The sequence below is a fragment of the Anomalospiza imberbis genome, chromosome 2 (genome assembly GCF_031753505.1).
Source record: "Anomalospiza imberbis isolate Cuckoo-Finch-1a 21T00152 chromosome 2, ASM3175350v1, whole genome shotgun sequence".
Taxonomy (NCBI): domain Eukaryota; kingdom Metazoa; phylum Chordata; class Aves; order Passeriformes; family Viduidae; genus Anomalospiza; species Anomalospiza imberbis.
Window position 1 is genome coordinate 106,229,515 of NC_089682.1, and position 19,896 is coordinate 106,249,410.

Consider the following 19,896-nt stretch of genomic DNA (forward strand, 5'->3'; position numbering starts at 1 on the left):
ATAATGCCAGTGACAGACATGAATGACTTGCTATCAGTTGTTCTACTCAGCAATTTATGGGTTTCAAGTGTGATTTTGTAAAAAATTTGTTTTGTCTAATATTGATATTTGATACCTACAGCAAGTAGTGTCCTGACAAAACATGTGAAGAAGCAGAATCAGCATTTTCAGAGATACCAAACATTTTTCTGCACATTCAAAAAGCTACAGGATCAAATTAATTCTAGCTTATAGACTGATAGCTAGATCAGCCAGGGTCTCATATGAGTGAGTCTGCAGCAGCCAGTGTTTTGGAGTTCTGCTCTGAAATATAACTTACCATAGATTCATTTCAGAGCTGAAATGAACTAAAACTGTAATTATACCCTTGGTTTACGCATGCAGATCTCCTTGGGTCTGATAAAAAAATATAAACTCGAGGTATGTATGGCCAGGAGAACTTACTATTCTCTTACAGTATTTAAAAGTCTCTGTATTATACATCACATTTCTTCTTCTATAAGAACTATTTAAAAATAATAAGAATTCTATATTGTAGAATGCAGACTCTGAATATATTCACACTGCTCAGAAAAAGAAGATAAACAAAGGAGCTCAAACTCCCAACTCGATGAAGTGCACTGCCTTACTGGTCAGCTCACCGTAGCTGTGTTTTGCACCACTCCAACCAGGTTTTTCCATGGCAAAGCTTGAGCAGAGTTTGGACATGGATCCATGGATCCTTGTCAAAAAGGCAGTTGTGGACAAGGCCATGAGGTTGAACTTTCTTTATGTTACACAGTCCCCCAGAATTATCTTACATAACTTTACACATTTAAACTCTGCAATGCAACCACTACTCTCACTCAGCTGCAGAACAGCCCTATCCTTATTTCAGACAACTTTAATGGAAAACAGCCACAGAACACACAGGATGATAACTGTGTGCTAGGACACTGTGTAAGTGGACTGCAGCAGCTGGGAGAACGGCCAAGCAATACAGAAAGTGGATGTGGCTGGTGTGTTCTCAGAAGGATCTGCCATAAGCACCGCACACATGAGCACATCTCTGCCATGTGGCTTGGTGACTGGTAGCTGCCCCTGGCTGGCTGGTATTTTATCATCAGATGTAGCACAAGCCTCCTGCTGCACATCACTGTGTGAAGTCCAGTTCCACCGATCTCAGTGGAACGTGGTACAATGTAAGGTGCTGCACACTGCAGAAGGGTTAGGACTTCACAAAAAAATACTAGGGGCAAAAGTATCTCATTTTGTAACTCCCCCCTAATGATTTTTAAGCACGTTAAGAGGATGTTACCAGCACACACAGAACGCCTGATGTTTGTTCCACAAGCTCCAAAAGCCCCTGTCCCTCAGAAAGCTGGCTGGTGGCACTGCAGACACAATCTCCTCTCTCCTGGGAACTCCCAGCAGGAGCAAACCCCAGCGCAGGGAGGATGCTGTAACAGGGGAACAAGGATTCTGCCTCTCTCCATTGGGCTTGCTCCGAGCAGGAAAACGTCCAAGATGAGTGGTTGTGCTGAGGCACAGGCTTCGGCCTCAATTCACTTCTCAGTAAGAAGTAACTTTGTATCTGACTAAACTGCATTCTGGTAGAACTGCTTGAAATGAGAAACATTTGTGTTTGCCTTATTTTAGACCACTGGATGAACAATGGGTAAATAACACTTGTTCGGCATTACAAAGGTAATAGCAAGCATCTTCAGTATTTTTAAAAAAGCGCAATATTCTCCATGTCCTGAAGAAATCTGTTGCCTTTCAGTCTCTTCTGTGTCCTTTAAACAGCAAGACGAATAAATGTATTTTCTACCGGACCTCAAAGAATAGCTCACTAGATATGAAAAAAATCTGAAGCAGCACAGCACTTGCTTGGTTTATTTTTTAAACATGGGAATAGTGCCTTTGTGTTAAAGTGCTTTGCTGAATCAGGACATAACTTATGAATATTGAACCCCTCTCTCACTGCATTCCTCTCTATCAGCAACAGCCATTCCAAATTACAGGTTGTATTTTCCTACTTATTCTGGCAGGATGGTAACTTCATATAGCTGAAGTTCAACAGAACCTCTGATGCAAAACTAAAGTTACGTATTTTTAACATATATCTAATGAATTTGTTGTGTACCCTGCAGTTACAGCTTTGGCTTGAAGGCACAAATATTAAGGCACAATAAATGCAAATAATGTATACATTTCAATGTGTTGTGTTGAAGATAACTTTGTACTACACAGTATTTAGGTATAATGACATGTCATTCAAATATTTCCTCAAGTTACTTTAATACCTTTTTTTCTTTGATAACCTGGGTAAAAAGAGGGATGTATGTTAAATTATTTAAATATTTCTTCAGTGCAAATGTGGTAATTTTCTTCTGATGTACAGAAGATTGAGACTGATTTTTCAGCATTTGGATTTTAGCAAAATAAAATTAATATTTACATTCATCTTGAACAGCATTATTTGAACTGCTTATATTAAAAAAATGTATATAGTAGTTTTTTATCAAAAAGAAAAACTGGTTTTGGCTTCTTCAAGTTTTTTTCCTACCAGCCTGCATAGATACTTGTGACAGGTAGAAAGACAGTCGCTCTAGTTGCACACTACCAAATCTGCTGTTCAGACAGAGCTGTCATTCTAAAGTGACACTGAAAAAAATTTGGTTTTTCTTGCTCTCAAAATATTTCTAAAACAAAAAAGGACACATTCCAATTATTTTACTAAGCTCCAAATATGCACACTAGACCTGTTAGGTGTCCTGCACCTGTTTAAATAAAAGAGATCTCTACCACATAACTTTCAAATAAAAACTGAATCTGCCTAATTTCCTTAGCAATACAAACATAATTAGTTGGAAAGAAAAAACATATTGCACTGAAATGAAAGAAACAGGGACAATATAAATTTTCTTTTCAGTATTAAATAGGAAGGATGTCCAGTGCAAAGAATTGCCCTCCTCCCTTTCCTCTCCCGTTGACACTTGCAAACATTGCCACTGAGTTTAGATGATCTCAGGTTTACATTCTGCAGAGAACAGTTAAGGCAATGAGGAATCACAGTGCAGTTTCAGTTATGCATAATCCTGAGGAAGGATCCAAGGAGGCGTCTGTGGCAAGCTGACCATTCTGAACAACTTCTGGGTAATTCTTACTGAAGTATATCTAGGAAAAATATTACATTCAATGAGTAATTATGTACCAAAGTCCATTTAGCTACAAACAATATTTCTGGAAATAAATATAGTAGAGATAAACACATATCCTTAAAGAATCACAACAGGAACTTCAGGTTAGTGGCATTCAGTTAATGTATGCCACTGAAAAATTAGAAAAATTACTATATGAACTTACATTAAAACAAAATGTGCAAAAAATCCCACACAACCTGTCGATCCCTCAAATTTTGTTAATTCAGATGAGCAGATATGTTTTATCGCTTTACATTAAACTGATAAGTAAAATCATTTCACTAGCTCAAAACATGGAGATAAATTAAAAACAGGATGACAAAGAAGCTGTGAAATCTTGCGTCTGCACAAGGGTTTCTCATTTTCACACATAAAATGAACACAATGGATTTGGATGTTAAAATCAGGTTGTAATCCCTATATTTTACAAACTGTGATTGACAACCATTGAAACTTTGAAGTATATGTATGAAATATCCCAGCCTTTAATTTGTGCTGCAGAGCAGTTATAGGGCCTATAGAAATGTGATCTCTGGATAGTGAACCACAATAATGAAAGAAGAAGCAAAAGCTTTAACAATGACTCAACCAAGCAACTTCTCTAAAACGTAAGATGATACCAAATAATAGGACAGTTCTTTGCCAAGCCTTTGAGTTCCTGAATTCTACCAATTTCTAGCTCAACTAGAAGAGATACAGGTTTCCTGATAAATGTATAATCAGAACATAAAGGAAATGAAATGCTGTCAAGTTTCACTGTTCCACAATCATCAGTTTTTAGCAGCTGTATCATATCTCTGTTCCTTGACAGATGCGCATAACAAAATGAAATAATGTCAAGACTTGTGTGCTCTTATCTAAAAATGTGTTGGGTGAAAAAGGACTTCAAATGCAATTTTTTTTTTCAAAGAAGAATGTGAAAAGTTTTGTTTGAGTCTTTAAAACTAGAAAATACACTATCTTTCTGAAGCTGACACGTGTCACGAGTTAGGTCTCATAGACTGCTTTGAGTACAGCTTATGAAACATTTCTGCAATTTATATTTAAGAGTCTTGTCAACAAAGTTCAGTTTGTTTGATAATAATGTCCTTTTCATATACATGAATACATGTATAAGACACATAGGATGAAAAAGAAATAGTTATTCTACAAAAATGTTCCTGTAAGTACCACTGTCATCTTTTGTGCACTCACTAATGCAGGGTATATGCATTTTTACAAGTTTCAAAGACTATTAAAGTCTGATTTGAATCAACAGAAGAATTGTGAGTTCTGTTAAGAGGCATTCCTCAGCAACCAGTCACAATCGGATGCAACAGAAGGAAGTTAATGAGGCTGCTGACTGCACACAGGCTGCAGACAGCAACCTCAGTATTCCCATCCTGTTCCTGGTTTAAAACATAAAACTTTGGCATACTTTTAATGCAGCTTTTGAATGTGATTTTTTTTTTAATGGAAAGCTAATAGAAAACCTTGGCACATTACTAGAGATGTAATGAAATGGCAGCTGCTTTTCAACTGTCTCATTGCAATTCTTCCCCTGAGCCCAATCCCTCAAGATATTAAATGCCCAAGTCTTTATACAAGTTTCTTCCAGTGCCAACAGAACTGCAAACTTTTTAAAAGTAATCACCGAGGTGAGATAACACCTAGTATTCTAATGTCTACACATCTGCCATAGCTTTAAAGTAAAATAAAACAACCTTTATTTTTCCCTCAAAGTACTCAAACCTGACTGACAGAAACCCATCCCTATCCTGATGCCACCAAAGCCTGCAGAAAAGCCTCTCTCAGCACTGCCAAGAGCAGGGAGAACACACCAACTTCTGTTTATCTGAATAATTGAGCATTTTTATTTTTTTTCTTTTTTCACTGCTTGATGATTTCTCTCTTTCCCACAGGATTTTCTCCTAGCAGCTTCTTCTAAACTGAGCAAAGATAAAAACAGTCTCACAATGTCAAGCAAAACTCAATTGCCATCAGGCTCATGGGCTGTTTGATGCATACTCAGCGGTATCCAATTTGAGTTGTGCCTGTGTTGTTGTCTTTGACATTTGCACAAAAATGTGGATACTGAATGACCAAGTGAGCCATACAATAGCAACTGGATCAATTTGAAAGCCTGAGCTAAGGTTCCAGCAATAGCTCAGTCTTGCAATGCTTTGCTAAGAGGTCCATGAGATTTTTTTTTTGAATTATGTTTCTTAAATATGCCCAAGTTAGTCTTCCCAATTTAAGATGTGTAGTACCTCAGTACCTCTTAATTTGCACTTAAAAGATATATGCCGAATCAATACTTTTCCAGAAAATGCATTTAAAGTTTTAGCTTACTGAAAGATCTTGGTGCAAGCTTGTGTTGTACAAGTTCAAACTGAAACAAATCAAGATTCAGGTCCAAATTGTGATATATCAAATAATCACTGCCAAAGTATAGCCACGATCCAAACCATTTTACTTAGCAACCCACTGCAATGCTTTTTGAAAAGTATCTATGTATGTCATATTACCATTTCTTTTTATGTGCAGCATGCTGTTTTCCAAAAACAGAAAGAAAGCTGTTTTTCATAAAAACAGTCCTTAGTAACCACAGTAGGAATGTGGGAAACCAACAGCAATACATGCAGCAGAGTCAGTAGTGTAAAAAGAAAAGCCATTGGAATCAGCTCTTCTGACTAAGCGACTTCTCTGCAAGTATGCATGAAGCACAAGGGACAGCAATAACAAAACCCCTGAATTGTCCAAGTCCTTGAAACAGAAAGAACTGTAACTCTGCTTCTGGGTAGCTGCTGACGGGAGATACAGTCTCTTGATTCCCATATTTTCGGTCTGAGTGTGGATAACCACCATGCTTTGCATTCTTGGCAGATGCTAAAGCTTGTATCTGCCTTCTAGCCTGGGAGTTAGCAAACTTTTTCATCAAACCACATTTCAGCAGAGACTGGTTCCTGGATCTCTTCCCTTCCTGTACAAAATCACATAACATTGATGTGGTAACTGCAGATGACTATATGGGCAAGTAACATCAGGCAATTAATTTTATACATTTTGAATCATCTTTGAATGCAATTGTGCAATTGGAGAAGGCTCCGGGGAAGGAAGGAATGACAGCATGACATAGCTAAATTTCTACAGATGACAGCTGGACAGCCTCACCTCTTGCCTTTCCAAGGACCAAGCCTTAGGAAGCTGGCCTTCACTTTACAGACAAACAATGGTCACATGAATTTGAAGCTATCCTTTTAAATATCATTTACATAACCTCCAGATTGTCAGGCACATACCACAGAAAACATGGCTAACCCATTCCCTTCTAATAAGAAAATAAAAGAAGCTACACTGCAGCAATGGAAGAGGACAGCAGAACTTGTAACACAGCTTAGTTCAAGACAAAACTGTTTCCTCAGTTCTGCAATTTGTGCCACACAAGAATTTATAGTGTATGCTCTTAGCTACAGTGCTTTACTTGAAAAACTCTTTAAAAAACAAAATCTGAGAATATGAACAGATACAGAAATCTCATCCCTAATCTTCAAGAACTCCAGTAAAATAGCATCCAGCCGTGAGCACACAGCCTCCATGACAGCAAAACTTTTCTTTTTTTTTTCCAACTTGCATCTATTGCAAGTTGCAATAATGCATCTATTTTTTACTGGAAAATAGTCAAACACCTGCCATTTTGTTTCCTGTCTTTGTGTGTTCTTCCCTGTGTACTGGTTTTTTGTTTCCTTGAGTAACAGTTTAGACTTTGTGTTCCTCTAGCTCTGTTCCACACATCCAGCAACTTGAGGAAAGGAAAGCATAAAGGCTAAAGAGCTTTGCCTCTTGCCTGTAAAAGGCTCTCTTAGGTTGTTACCTGCTTAATACCAGTGCCTTACTCGCATGCTGAAAGCACAGTTACATGGGTTCCAAGCAAGCTGCTGCCAAATTAGGCACTGCCAGTCTCAGCTGTAGCAATGCTGAAACTTTGTTGGCACTGAGAGAATTAAAATCTTGCTCTGGATGTCCTGTGTGCTAAGTTATCAAGAAAAAAGAAAGCAAGCCAAAGCTAGTCAAAGAGATCCTCAATCACAGGTCATTCTTTTTTATCTTCTTAGCTCTCCTTCAGCTTTCCATCTGAGAAGTGGGGACCATATAGCCTCGCCACACAGGCATATTATGAAAATGAATCCACTGATGTCTCTTGAACACTTTGATTGCCAGAGGAATGCCCACAATTACATTAATAATTCTGTACTCCGAGTAGGATTTTAAAAGTTGAAAATCAGGCACAGAGCCTTGCAGGGAACAAGGAGGCGACAAAACATTCAACAGCTGTTTCTTAGCTGAGCCCTGCTCATCTTTGGTGCAGAACAGAGAGCTAGGGTACAAGAATGAAGTAAGGGAATGCACAACAGAAGGAATGTGATCAAACCCTCAGGGACCACAGCATGGTCACAGGCACTGAGCCCCAACTAAAATCTGATGGACTCTTAAAAAAATATAACATATAAATGTTTGATTCTGCAGTCCTAATGTGTTGTTTATGGCAAGTTAAGATCCATGCCCAGCACAAGTGAGTATGTCCTATATTATTTACACTTACTGTTTTGTGTACACACGAAAGGATGTAAGAAATCCATTCTTTCAACTTGGGGTATATAAATACATGTATCATTTGGAAGTCTGTGTATATCACACTGAAAATTATGGCTCTGCCGTGCAAAACTGACAGATCCTTTAGTGGAAGGCTTACTGCAACACTGAATATGCTAACTTGAGATAAATAAACTGCAGATACAAACTTAATTATCTCTTCTTCTAAAATTACCCGTTTTGCTGTTTCAATCAGAGAAGCCGCTTCAGTCTTGCCCACTTGTTGCACCATTTTGTAAAACAAGCTGTCTTGTTCTTGCAGCAAAATGTAAGGCTCACCATATTCTTTCAGTCTTCCCGCATCTAAAACCTGTTAAATCAGCAGAAACCAATGTATTAACATATGATAATTAAAAATTAAATGTCAGAGACTAGAAACCAAATGTAGGCGACTACAGGCAAGGGGGAAATGTATGCATTTTTAGAGCTAAGATGAATTTTATACCCTGGAAATGAATTCTGTCTTCTTCAAACTAGTATAACACTTTCTCAGTTTACAGACCTGTTGTACAATTTTAGAGTGCCCTACAGCCATTCCACCTATAGGAATCCAACATGAAGTTATGCAGAATATGGAAATACAATGTTTGTGCAGCCAACAAAGCAGATTATAAGATTCATTGTGTAAGAAGGAAACAAAGAAGTTCAAAATGGGCTCTGAAGTAAACAGCTGTGGGTAAAAACCACGCAATAACCACCAAGACGGTTAAGGGAGAATAAGTAGGCCTTTTGAATTAGAGGTGAAGGTGTAATTAAAGAAAATGAGGGTGTTGCTGAAAAGATAAACAATTTCTTGCATCAGTTTTTGCCAACTATGTATTAGAAAGATATTTAAACCTGACCCTATTCTTTCCACATAAAGATCAGATGCCAGCACGGACACAGGTACCCAAAAAGAGAGGAAGGGAGAAAGAAAGAACAACAGAGAAATTAAGTAAGTATTAAGTCAATAATCCACAGAGAATATACACAGTCAAAAATATAGGGAAAAAATAAGAATAAGATGGTTGAACCTCTAAGAAACTGTTTTCAGACTAGTGACTTCATTTAAGGACTGCATGGCAGCAAACACTGAACTAACATTTTTAAAAGCCTTTACAGGATTAATTCAAGGAAATTTTAGACTAGCATATATATTTTGATATAAGACACAAAATTAATGGAAACAGTCATTAAAACAAAAGAGGAGACACAGATCACAGGTAGAATTCATTCTCCACAGTTTTAGAAATCACAAATCTCGTACAATTTTTAATGCACCAGAAGAAAACGAAAGGAAAAATGGTTTGTATGGATTTCCAGAAAGATATCTGGTGTAACTAAATAACCATGCTACAAAGAACAAAGCTTTTCAAAAACCTGGACAGAAAACAAGAGATTTGAAATAAATAGTGCATCTTTCTTTGTAGAAAGCTGAACAGGTAGGAACTGATGGGAACCATATTGTTCTGGCATAGGTGGTAGCTACTTATGTTAATCATCAGAAAAAGGAGGCATCAGAGAAGTGACAAACCTGCGAATGACACAAAAATGTGCAGATAAGAATAGCCCAGAGGTTCAGATACACCTAACTAACCTAAGAGAATGAGAAACACAATAGCAGGGAAAAGCCAATATTGACAACTGCCATGCACTCAAATACTTAACTGGCTTATAAATTAATGTTATTGACTCAAGAAAGATTTGGATTTTAGTCTAAAAGTCCAGTACTTTACGCCGTTGAGTAGGAGTAATGGAGTTTAAAAAAAAAGGAAAAGAATTTATGTGAGAAAGCAATTCACAAAATATTTTTGCTCTTATATAAATAAAAAAACTGAATGCACAGGCATGCTATTAACAAAGATATTGCCACAACAAAAGGACTTCAAGGACTCATAACTCAAGCCGTAATTGTGGTGTACATACTTGTAAGAAAAAAAGAAAGATCTAAAAAACCTGAGCTGTTGATTTCAGGGAAGAAATGAATAAAAGGTATTGTGAGGACAACTTCCAAAGTGATAAAAATAAGGTGCAAATTTCTGTTTGAAAGAAGAATCTCGAACAAGCTTGGAGATCAATCGAGAGTCCTGTGAGGAAACTTTCAAATGTGTCCTTTGGCTGTGCAGCTCCATAAAGCCAAGAGTCCTGACAGCAAAGGGCCTGGCAGATCTCCAAGCAGCCTGGACCCCAGTAAATGACAAAAGTCTACAGTGGAGGGCTACAGGTGAGCTGACCCCTTTGCCTGCACTGCTGTGAAAATACCACACTGCCAAGATCACTGTCAACTTGTTTGACACCAGAGACCCAACACCAGGGAAAAAGCGCCCACTCCTTCCCTTCTGGTTCAGTTAAGTACATGGCATTGGAATGGAAAATAACTAGACAACAAACAGCAGCATAATTACATCTAGTTTTATGAACTGTATGCAGCACAGAAACCTACAAGAAGATATTTGCTATTTTCAAAAGCTTTTAACTTAGAGAACCCAGCCTGTATTATGAATTTCCTTTGCAAGTGATTTCTAGTATGGTTTGGAATTGCAGCTGAAGAAAGTGCTCATAGAAATATCTTAAATATTAGCAGTATTGCACAGCGGAACATACAGTCATTTAATAGATGCAGTATTTCACCTACAGAAGTATATTTGCACACATGCTGACTTTTCAGTATACTTAGTCCTATCCTATTTACTCTGAATATTTTTACTTTTTACTTATCCTTTTTATTCTGACTAATTATAATTTTTAAGCTGCTGTATGTCACAGTTAAGGACATCTTCTTTAAAAATACAATAAAAATTAATATACAATTCAACATTTAAATCAGGGTGCCACAGCATAGAGCATCTCTGTCGCCTTTAAGTAAAGCTTTTCTCAGCATAGCACTAGATTATGCAACCACTACTTAAGAAAGGAAACAAAAAAAATCTTCATTAAATGTGTCTCTTACTAGCAAAGAACTGCAATAGACAAGTAGAGGGTTTAAAAAAATAATATTACTGCAGTATTGCAATTTTAATATTCATTTTGCAAATATCTGAAACAACCACAAACACAGACAATCATTCCCCTCCAGAGAACCTGGGGAAAGGGAAAGAATTATTCTTCCTGGGTAAGTTGTAAACAGTCAAGTCTAGAAAATGAACGGATAGAGACAGCAATTTCTGTCCGGAGAAACTCCATCCACATTTTAAACAAATCATTAACCTATTCATAGCCTTTCTTTGGAAATAAACCCCAAACTTGTGTTATAAAGACAGACAGAACAGCCACAGAAAAATGAGCTGTGTTGCTTTAAAAAAAATCTGAAATTAAAAATGAAGAATGAAACCGAACAGACAATATCATTCCTACAAGTCAGGAACACTATAAACCCTGTTCACCAAGGAAAACCACTTTCTACTAACTGCTGTTATCCATGAGACAATGGAAAAAATTTAAGCTGGTTTACTTGGTAGTTATACATTTATATATTTATATATTTATTAAAAAGCCCTTAGACAAAGAGATAGGTACTCTTCTTTGAAGAAATGTGTGCTGATAAGATTTACATAAATAAATAGGTACTTTGGCTAAGGCTTTGCATACTCTTACTCACTGACTCCAAGCCAAATTAAAATCATTAGGACTTCAAAAAGCCAGCTAATCATTCAGGAAAGGTGGAATCTGGTGTTTACCAGCCACATATTTTCTGATCAACTTGCAATGCTTATCACTGCACAATACAAGAGAATCGAACCCAGATGCGTCCCAAGGCAGTTGTACCAGTGGAACTTGATACAGAAGAGCCAGAGAAGCTTGTAGCTGGCGAAATCAGATCGGCAGGGAGATTGTGGCGGACACACACAGGAGCACTTGACTCTGAATCAGACTTGAATTTCATCACAGACTGCAGTACAGATATTGAGAGAGGGGTTTTGTGCAAATCACTCAACTTTCCAGATCCTCGCTCTGGCTCTTTGTAAAATACACAAAATAAAGACTTGATCATTTTGTGGGAGCTAACTGCCTGTGAAATACTTAGCCCAGAGTGAAATAAAAACAAACACAAAGGAGTTATATAAACCCAAGGTGGTCATATGTAAACGAGGGCCAGATTCTCCACCCTCTTGCACTGGCAGCTTCTTTTACCTTGCCTGCACTGTTCTTGCCTTTGTAGTATCACCTTTATGACTTCAACAGGATTTTCTCATATGAAAGAGAAATACCAACAGTACAAAATTTACAAAATTGGCTGCTGGCAATCATACAAAAGAAAACACGCAGGAAAATTGCTGTTCAATGGAATTTGCTCACCTCCCCAAGAATGGTAAAAACATCTTTACTTATAGCTATCCAAATTAGCATTACTCAAGCAGCAATACAGAGACATGGTAAGTTCAAACAGGGCTCAAATGATGTATTAATTCTTGAGTAAAATCCTCACATGCCATCTAATTCTATCTCATCTAATGTTTCATCCTCATTGAGTAATCTGGGGCAGTGACTGCTCGTCTGAGTTGTGATTTTTCCAGAATGTTAAGAACCATATTGGTAGAGGACAACATAGTTTTGAACAGCATTTTGTTTGATTTTTGGGGCACAGAATAACACAGAAAGGGGATGATTAAAATATGACAGGGAAGGACAGAGAAATAGAAAAGAAGTGTTTGATCTTGACGTGCAATATCAAACATGAGAAGATTATTAGCCATTTAAATGTGTTTATGTTAACTCTAACTAGCACATGAGTATTTGCCTATGCCACAAAAATGTTGCTGAACTAAATTTGGGTAAGATTTGAGGACTACATTTTGCCTCAGCTGTAACCTAGCAGGGTATCTACCCCCACTTTGCCTAGGTCCCTCCCTAAACCCCCAAGCTTTGCAATATCTCCATCCCATAGCTTCATAATTAAATGTATTTACCAAGACAAAAAAGCAGGGGAAGGAAGACAAAAAGTAAAACAAAATGGTGAAAAAGGAGTCAGGAAATCCATTTCACCATGAAAAGAGAAAGAACAATGAGGGTACTATGTCACGATAGTTGAGTTTCAAGTAGAAACCTAGGCAGCAGAGCCAGGAGAACACCTTTTCTCCTTGATGATTCCTCAAACAATCCATATTGTTCTGTTGCACACGACTTTAAGGAAGCCAACACTCATTTTGTAAGTGAATTTTACAATCTTCTTTGTGGATTAATATATGTAAAAGAAGTGTCATTAGCCACAGAGAGAGAAAGAACAAGGGTCTTTTAAAATGCTGTAACAAGCACCATGTATTTACAGCTATCCATAGACACAAAAAACAAAGTTCTAAATCCTGTGTTTTCTAACTTTCAGCAACAAAAGCAGACAAACCAAGAGAACAATAGTTATAAAACATTCTGAGAAAAAAAACAATCCAAGGTTGGAAGTGTTCAGCAACAGAGGAGGGGGGCATGGGAATTTATTTCAATTATTATTGAGGAATGACTAGTATTCCTATTCACGTTCATATTCACCATTAAGCCAGAGGGGAAATGGGACATTTAAGAGTTGATCATAAATGTTTTTATTTCCTATTCAAAAGGAAAATAATTCAAGGAAATTATCTCCTTGGGAATACATCTGATTTAATTTAGACTTGGAGAAGACATCACCAAACAAAAAAAATCATTATTAAAGTTCAAAACTCTGCTAGGAGTACAACTTTGAACAATGTTTTCCTCAGAGAGCATACATCAAGATGATCTTCAATAAAGTCCTGGGAAGAGGAGAATATTCAGGAGATGCTTCTGGTTACATCATATTATAAGAAATATATTCACCCAAGACAATACATAGCTTTGTGGGAAAGAGTCAACAGCCTGTACTCCAGTTGGCATTAAGTTCAGATGCAAGCATGTTCTGTCTCTTCTGTCTCATCATGGTTTGTCAAAACAGATCAGAAACATGCACATACTTCTCTGAAGAACCATTTATAAATATCAACCTATCTAAACATGTTTGTGAACATCGAAGGACATTCATAAGGCTGCAAACATATCTCAGAAACCATTTTAAAGGGTTTTTTTCTTTTATTTTCTTTTGAAAGTTTCTTCTCTCTCTCTTTTTTTTTTTTTTTCATTTTTGGTGGTGGAGCTTTGGTTGGTTATTTTTTGGTTTTTTTGTTTTGATTTTTCTTAAGCCTTCAGGTTTACTCAAAGCATTCCCTATGCTCCTTTAGGGTTCCTACACAAATTATTCTACCAGTAACTCCAGACAAATTGGGTGTCAAATAATGTATATTGCATTATCATATACATGAACAGAGCAGAGCAGACCTGGGAATTCACCTTCTTATAATCTGAATTATTACTTTCAGATTTTCCAAATAACTCACCTCAGCAGAGTTTAACTTTGCTGTAACAATGCCAGACTTGCCACTGGTCACTGGGATTTGACATGTACCCCCTTATCCCCTGCTTCACAGAAAAGGCAACTTTAGACATCTTGCTCTGTAATCAGAAAAAGTGGGTTTCTTTAAACTGAAATGGTTCTTTGGCTGTAACTTAGGGGAAATTGAGCATGCAGCACTGCCTGGTAAATTGGCTCATGCAGGTCTTCTTTAGGCTCTTTGCAGAGATTAAAAAAATCTACCTTCTTTTCCTCCAACTGATGGCATGCCACTGTGAGCTGGATGTAATGTCGTGGGGAAAAAATACCAATGACGTATGTAGTAATGAGACTTATTCTAGTGATGATCACTCAATATGAACTCCTTCTGTGTCTCATTGAAGAAGTCTGTTAACCATACACTGCAAATGGCTCTTGTATGGCAGAGTTTCCTCACCTCCAAACATCTGATATATCAGTGTAAGTTCAACCCTTGCTTCAGAGGGTATGAAGCAGCCTCATGCCAGTGCTTACCAGCAGCTGACAAAAACACGTACGTGCTGACAAAACTCTCCCTTGGTCAATCAGTAATGACTGCTTCCATCACTGCAAAACCACATTTCTCAACTGGGATTGCAGAATGGCTCAAATGTGGCCCTTAAATTAGATGAGATATACTTCAGTTTGAAAAATCCCACTCTTCAATAAGGCTTTTGAGGGTCTTAGAAAGGAAGATAAGCTACAAGGATACTATACTTTTCAAGAGGTTAAGGAATATTGTTGCAGATGACTGAGCATGTCTACTGGTTTTATCAGTTTCTGATGACAATGAACTTGTGGCTCAGCTGCCATGAACAGAGTTTCACCTTATCAGAAACCCTCTGCTCAGGGTATCAGCCACCAGCATGACCTGTGCTAATTTGCTTTTAAACAGTAATACAGTATTTCTGAACAAGCAAAAAACATTCTCTAAAGTTGTGTTAGTATTTCTAATACAGTCTAGATTCCATACCACTGTCTTTAAAGAAACATGATGAGACCATCCTGTTCTTACACTGATGGAAACACATTCACACAAATGTCTGACAGAATGAGAGATCAAAGTTCATCAAACATTGGCTTCACTTCCTGCAGAAATTCAAATTCAAATTCTTTGTTTGAATGCTTCCAGCTGAAGTACTGCCTCAATAATTACTTGCTTTATTCAGGCAAAAGAAGAATCTTGTTAGGCAGCCCTCTTGAAAAGAGAGCAGCTTATAAGAACTTAAGATGCCACTGTTTTAGAGAAGTGTGGCTTAAAACTGGCAAAGAGAATCAAGAACTCTAGCATATTTTCAAGCTCTTTGGGATTTTGACTTGATTTCAGAAGCAGATAGGCCAGGTGTGACATTCACAACTGTCACAGACACTCCATTTCAGCTGACAAGACACTCTGATACAGGACCATGGCACATTGTTCAGTATCTTATGCAAAACCTGGCCTAAATACCAATATAGAGTCTTCTCTTAATGGTAAAGATGATATACTACTCCTAATGGTAAAGATGGTATACTACTCAGGTTTGAAAGCCATGTCTTCACTGCTGATATTTGTGGAATTCAATAAATTCCAAGAAAGAAAATTGAAGGATCTTGTTTTCTCTTCTGGTTTGGTAAACATCAACCCAGTTGCAGAAGATCTGGGAACAGTGGAAACTGCCTTTGTTCAGAATCAAAAAAAAAAACCTGATCATTTCGGAAAAATAATTTGCTAAATGCTCAGCTCTTACAGAAACTCTGGAAGTCTTGAGTTAACAAAAGAAAGGAGAAATCTAATAGTTTCCAGGCCCTCTGCTCTCCATGCAGGTCCCCTCTATGAGTATCCTTCATATTTTTGTCTTCACATTTCTTTATTCAAGACACTTTGGTCCCAAAACTCAGTGGGGATTGTCTTAAGTTGAATAAAAACAAGAATGAATTTAGTTCTAATATTCTTTAGTCCATATTTTCAAGACAGAAGCTGAGTCAAAAAAGGAGCTTTATTAGTGTTTGTTCCTTTTGAATAATGACAGCAGGTGCACCAGTATGAATGTAGCAATTTTACTGCAGATTACTGGATTCAGACCCACAAAGTACTTTAAGGTTTTTATGAAGAATTAGATGCTTAGTTGCAAAAATTCGACATCCTTTCTAGCTACTATAATGCATTAAGCTCCTTTTACATTCTTTAACAGAACATATTTCAATAGCACAAGCATAATAGCCAATAAAAATATCCAGATACTGGACTAATAAAGGGTCAAAAGTATAAAATGGGTATTTTTTTTTTCCATAAGTTTTCATATGCTATCATCCAAGGCTCCAGGAATATTTATGGTCTCATCACTTGACCTCTCTTCGACATTTCAAGCACTTGAGGGCCAGTGTCTGACAGCAGCCAGCTCTCCAGCAAGGAAACACTTTGGCACAGACACACTGAAGACTAGAGAGTCAACACCAACGGTGGGACACAGCTTTCAAAACTGTTCTACAACCAGGTTTGATTGTTCTGTGTCTTGTGACTTAACATAACACCCCCAAAACAGAATGTTGAGATTTGCTGTAAAACACATTCATTTTCCGGCAGTGATATTTAAATAAGTGGAAAAGAAAGCCACCTAAAGAAGAGTCAACAGACCGTAGCTTTTCTGACTAACTCAGTATTACTAACTTAAGTGTACCACCACTACTTTCCTGTGTTCTCCACATCTCCATCTGAAGCTGGGCCACTGCACTGAAAGCTCACATGAAGGTATCAGTAGGACAGATGGGGCTTCTCCACTGCTACAAGAGCTCTGCCTCTCACTGGGCTGCAGATTCAGACTCCCTTTTGCTATCCTCTGATGACTCTTGCACTTCTGGCAATGCAACTCTTCAAAAGGAACGGCTTAATCTGGCTGCCCTGGGTACACAGAGGACACGACATTTTTCTGGGAATGGGGAGCATTGCATCCAGACCTCTTTAGACAGAGCACAGATTTCTTCTGCACTTCCTGGAAGAATGCTGTCATCCCCATAGTAAAGAAGGGCAGTATGGCCATCACCACCATGTTCACTTAGACATCTATCACCACTGCCTCATCTGTACCTGGATGGATGAAGGATATTAATGTGCAATACCAGGTCAGATACTGGAACTCCAGAGAGAGACAAGTGCTCAGACCTTGTCTGCTTCACAGCATTTTCTATATAGCTGTAGGTGGATGGCCTTTTCACCACACAGCCTGGATCTCTCTCGCTCTCTTTGATTCCAAGATGTTTATACTTACTCTTGGTGGACTGATTGCTCTGCTGAAGTTAGACATCTACAGCGCAGGAAACACAGTTCCTGATTTATGAGGCACAGATGTTCCACCATGGCAAACACAACATCAGAAAAATGAGAATAACGAATGAGGGAGGCGTACCGGAAAGACGTGGGAAGTCATTTTCTATTGACCAAAAAAAAAAACTCAGGTCTGGCTGTGAAGTGCATAGTATTGTTACCCTGAATATTAGTCATTTCAGAAGGTAACCACAACAGGTTTTCCCATAAATAAATCAAATCTCTTCCCATGATTCTCTCATCAAAAACTTCCTATTTGAATGACAGTTTTTAATTACTAGATCAAGTTCTGCTTGCATAAAGAGTTTCCATTTCAAAGAAGTATTGCACTGATATGAAAACTGTCTGGAGAAACATCCTTGTCATTGAAAAATGCACAAGTTTTGACTCTGTGGCTTTCCTCTGGAGAGGCCACAGCATAGTATATACAGCAAACAACTCCATCAGGTTCTTGCCAGATGCATATTCTTTATTTGCTACTGAACCACTATGTCCCTGGGTGAGCCTCAACTTCTGTATGCTTCTGTTTTCCCCTCTGTAAAAAAAGAGTTTCTAGAAAGTATTTCTCAACCTGGAGAAGGAAGCAGAGAGGAGGGGGAGGAATGGGTGACAGGGATTTTATAAGATCCCCCTGGAAGTCTTGGGAGTGGTGCCCACTGGCTTCCACAAGCTTCAGATGTAGTTTACATAAAAGGCCTTTGCCCTCTATGGTAAGGATGGGACAGAGAACCAGCTGTTGAGGTGGTGGGGAAGCTACAGGGAATGAAGGACCAGTGAAGCAAGCCTGAGCTGAGCTTCTGCCAGCATTTGCCATTACAGAAGAGGTAACTGCAGCTTTCATCCTACCCTCCCCTTCTGCCAGGCAGCAGAGTGCCTACTTGTGCCAAAGAGCTAAAATGGGTACTGCTAGCACCTGATGGGAAGAGTTACAACTTGGCTTCTCAAAGTAATGAAGGAAAAGGAATGAGAAAGTGTCCTATTAGATGCTGGAGCAGCGCAGAGGGAAGTTAAAAAAAGAAGCTTGAAAACCGCCAGATTATAATTTTATGGTAGTATTATTTGATGGGCTGACTTAACAAGTCTTTCCAACTTTGGTTCCAAAGATTGTATGGATACTTCCCTATCTCACCCAGGTGTTTGAAGTTTAATTAATTAATGTTTATAAAGAGCGTTACAATTTCCAGATGAAAGGTCCTATGCAAGTGCAATGCAGTATTACTCATTGAGGCGATTGGGTTAGAGAGTATCACGTTACACAATACAGCTCTTCCCTCAATGATTTCAAGCGTTTGAAGTTCTGATAAAATGTGTTTATCACTAAGACAGATATAATGGAAATACTCTTAAGGCGTGACCTGGATTATGAAAGCAGAGGTATGGTTTTGGGAATGGAACAAACGAGAATTAAAACAACTCCTGAGGCCAGATTGTCTACAGTTGTATAAAATATATTCTGTTCTTCCTTTTTTCCCTCCTTGAGTAGGCTTTTCTTCTCTTCTAAAATAGAACCGGTTATTACGACGGGTGTGAGCAGACATGCAACAGTTCACGTTCAGTTCCTATTTCCATATTCATCCAACTTGACATTTTCTCATGACTTTCTCAAAATTATTTTCTGTTCTAATTTTTTTTTTTAACGTCTGGATTAACCCTAAAGGAGAACAGTTTCTTTTTGAAAAGTTCTGCTTTAGCCAGTAATCAAATGGAACTAAATCAAAAACTCATGGGCAATGCCAAGCTGGAGACTGCAGCCAACACACTCAAGACATGATGACTAGTTTTGACCCCCCAGTACAAGAAAAAGCAAGGTAAATTTGAGCAAGCTTGAAATAGGGCTAGCAGGGTGGTCAGTAAACTGGAGCACCTATGAGGAGAGGCTGATGGAGCAGGGCGTGTTCACCCTGGAGAACTGATGGCTCCAGGGGACTTAACAGCAACCTTCCCATATCTACAAAGAAGTTACTGAGAAGGCTCTTTAGTGAGATACACAGTGGGAAAACAAGAAACAATTGCCATAAGAGGAAGAAAGGCTTTCACTGGATATAAGGAGAAAAAAGATTTAATGGCAGATAATTAAGCATTGGAGCAGGTAGCCTGGAGACCGTGGAGTCTCCATTTCTCAAAGTTTTCAACACTCAAATGGAAAAAGTCCTGAGCAACATGATGTGAAATTAGTGCTGACCCTGCCTGGAGCAGGAAGTTCCTTTCAATCTGACTCAGTGGGAAGGGAGGAAAGCCCTAGGTGATGTCCACTTGTTCAGCAGTGGGCTTGAACATTCCTGATTGATTTAAGAGAGCTGAACAAGTTTGCCCAAAATTTGTTTGAAAAATAACTTATTATTTGTCCAAAGACAATTGTTAATATTTTGACTGCCAGGTTCTATCTTAGTTCTTCTTCCTTCATTTTCAAAAAAATTTATCAC

The 19,896-nt window shown here is 38.1% G+C and overlaps 1 protein-coding gene across 1 annotated transcript in view; it reads right to left on the bottom strand.

Moving 5' to 3' along the window:
* Positions 1-1,841: 1,841 nt before the first annotated feature.
* ABCC4 (ATP binding cassette subfamily C member 4 (PEL blood group)) overlaps positions 1,842-19,896 on the bottom strand; it is a 137,377-nt gene continuing 119,322 nt past the window's right edge. The window contains exons 30-31 of the mRNA XM_068182456.1: positions 7,993-8,127; positions 1,842-3,159 (exon numbers count right to left, since the gene is read on the bottom strand). Of these exons, the coding sequence (XP_068038557.1) occupies positions 3,052-3,159; positions 7,993-8,127 (243 nt within the window). The 3' untranslated portion in view covers positions 1,842-3,051. The remainder of the gene's footprint in view (positions 3,160-7,992; positions 8,128-19,896) is intronic.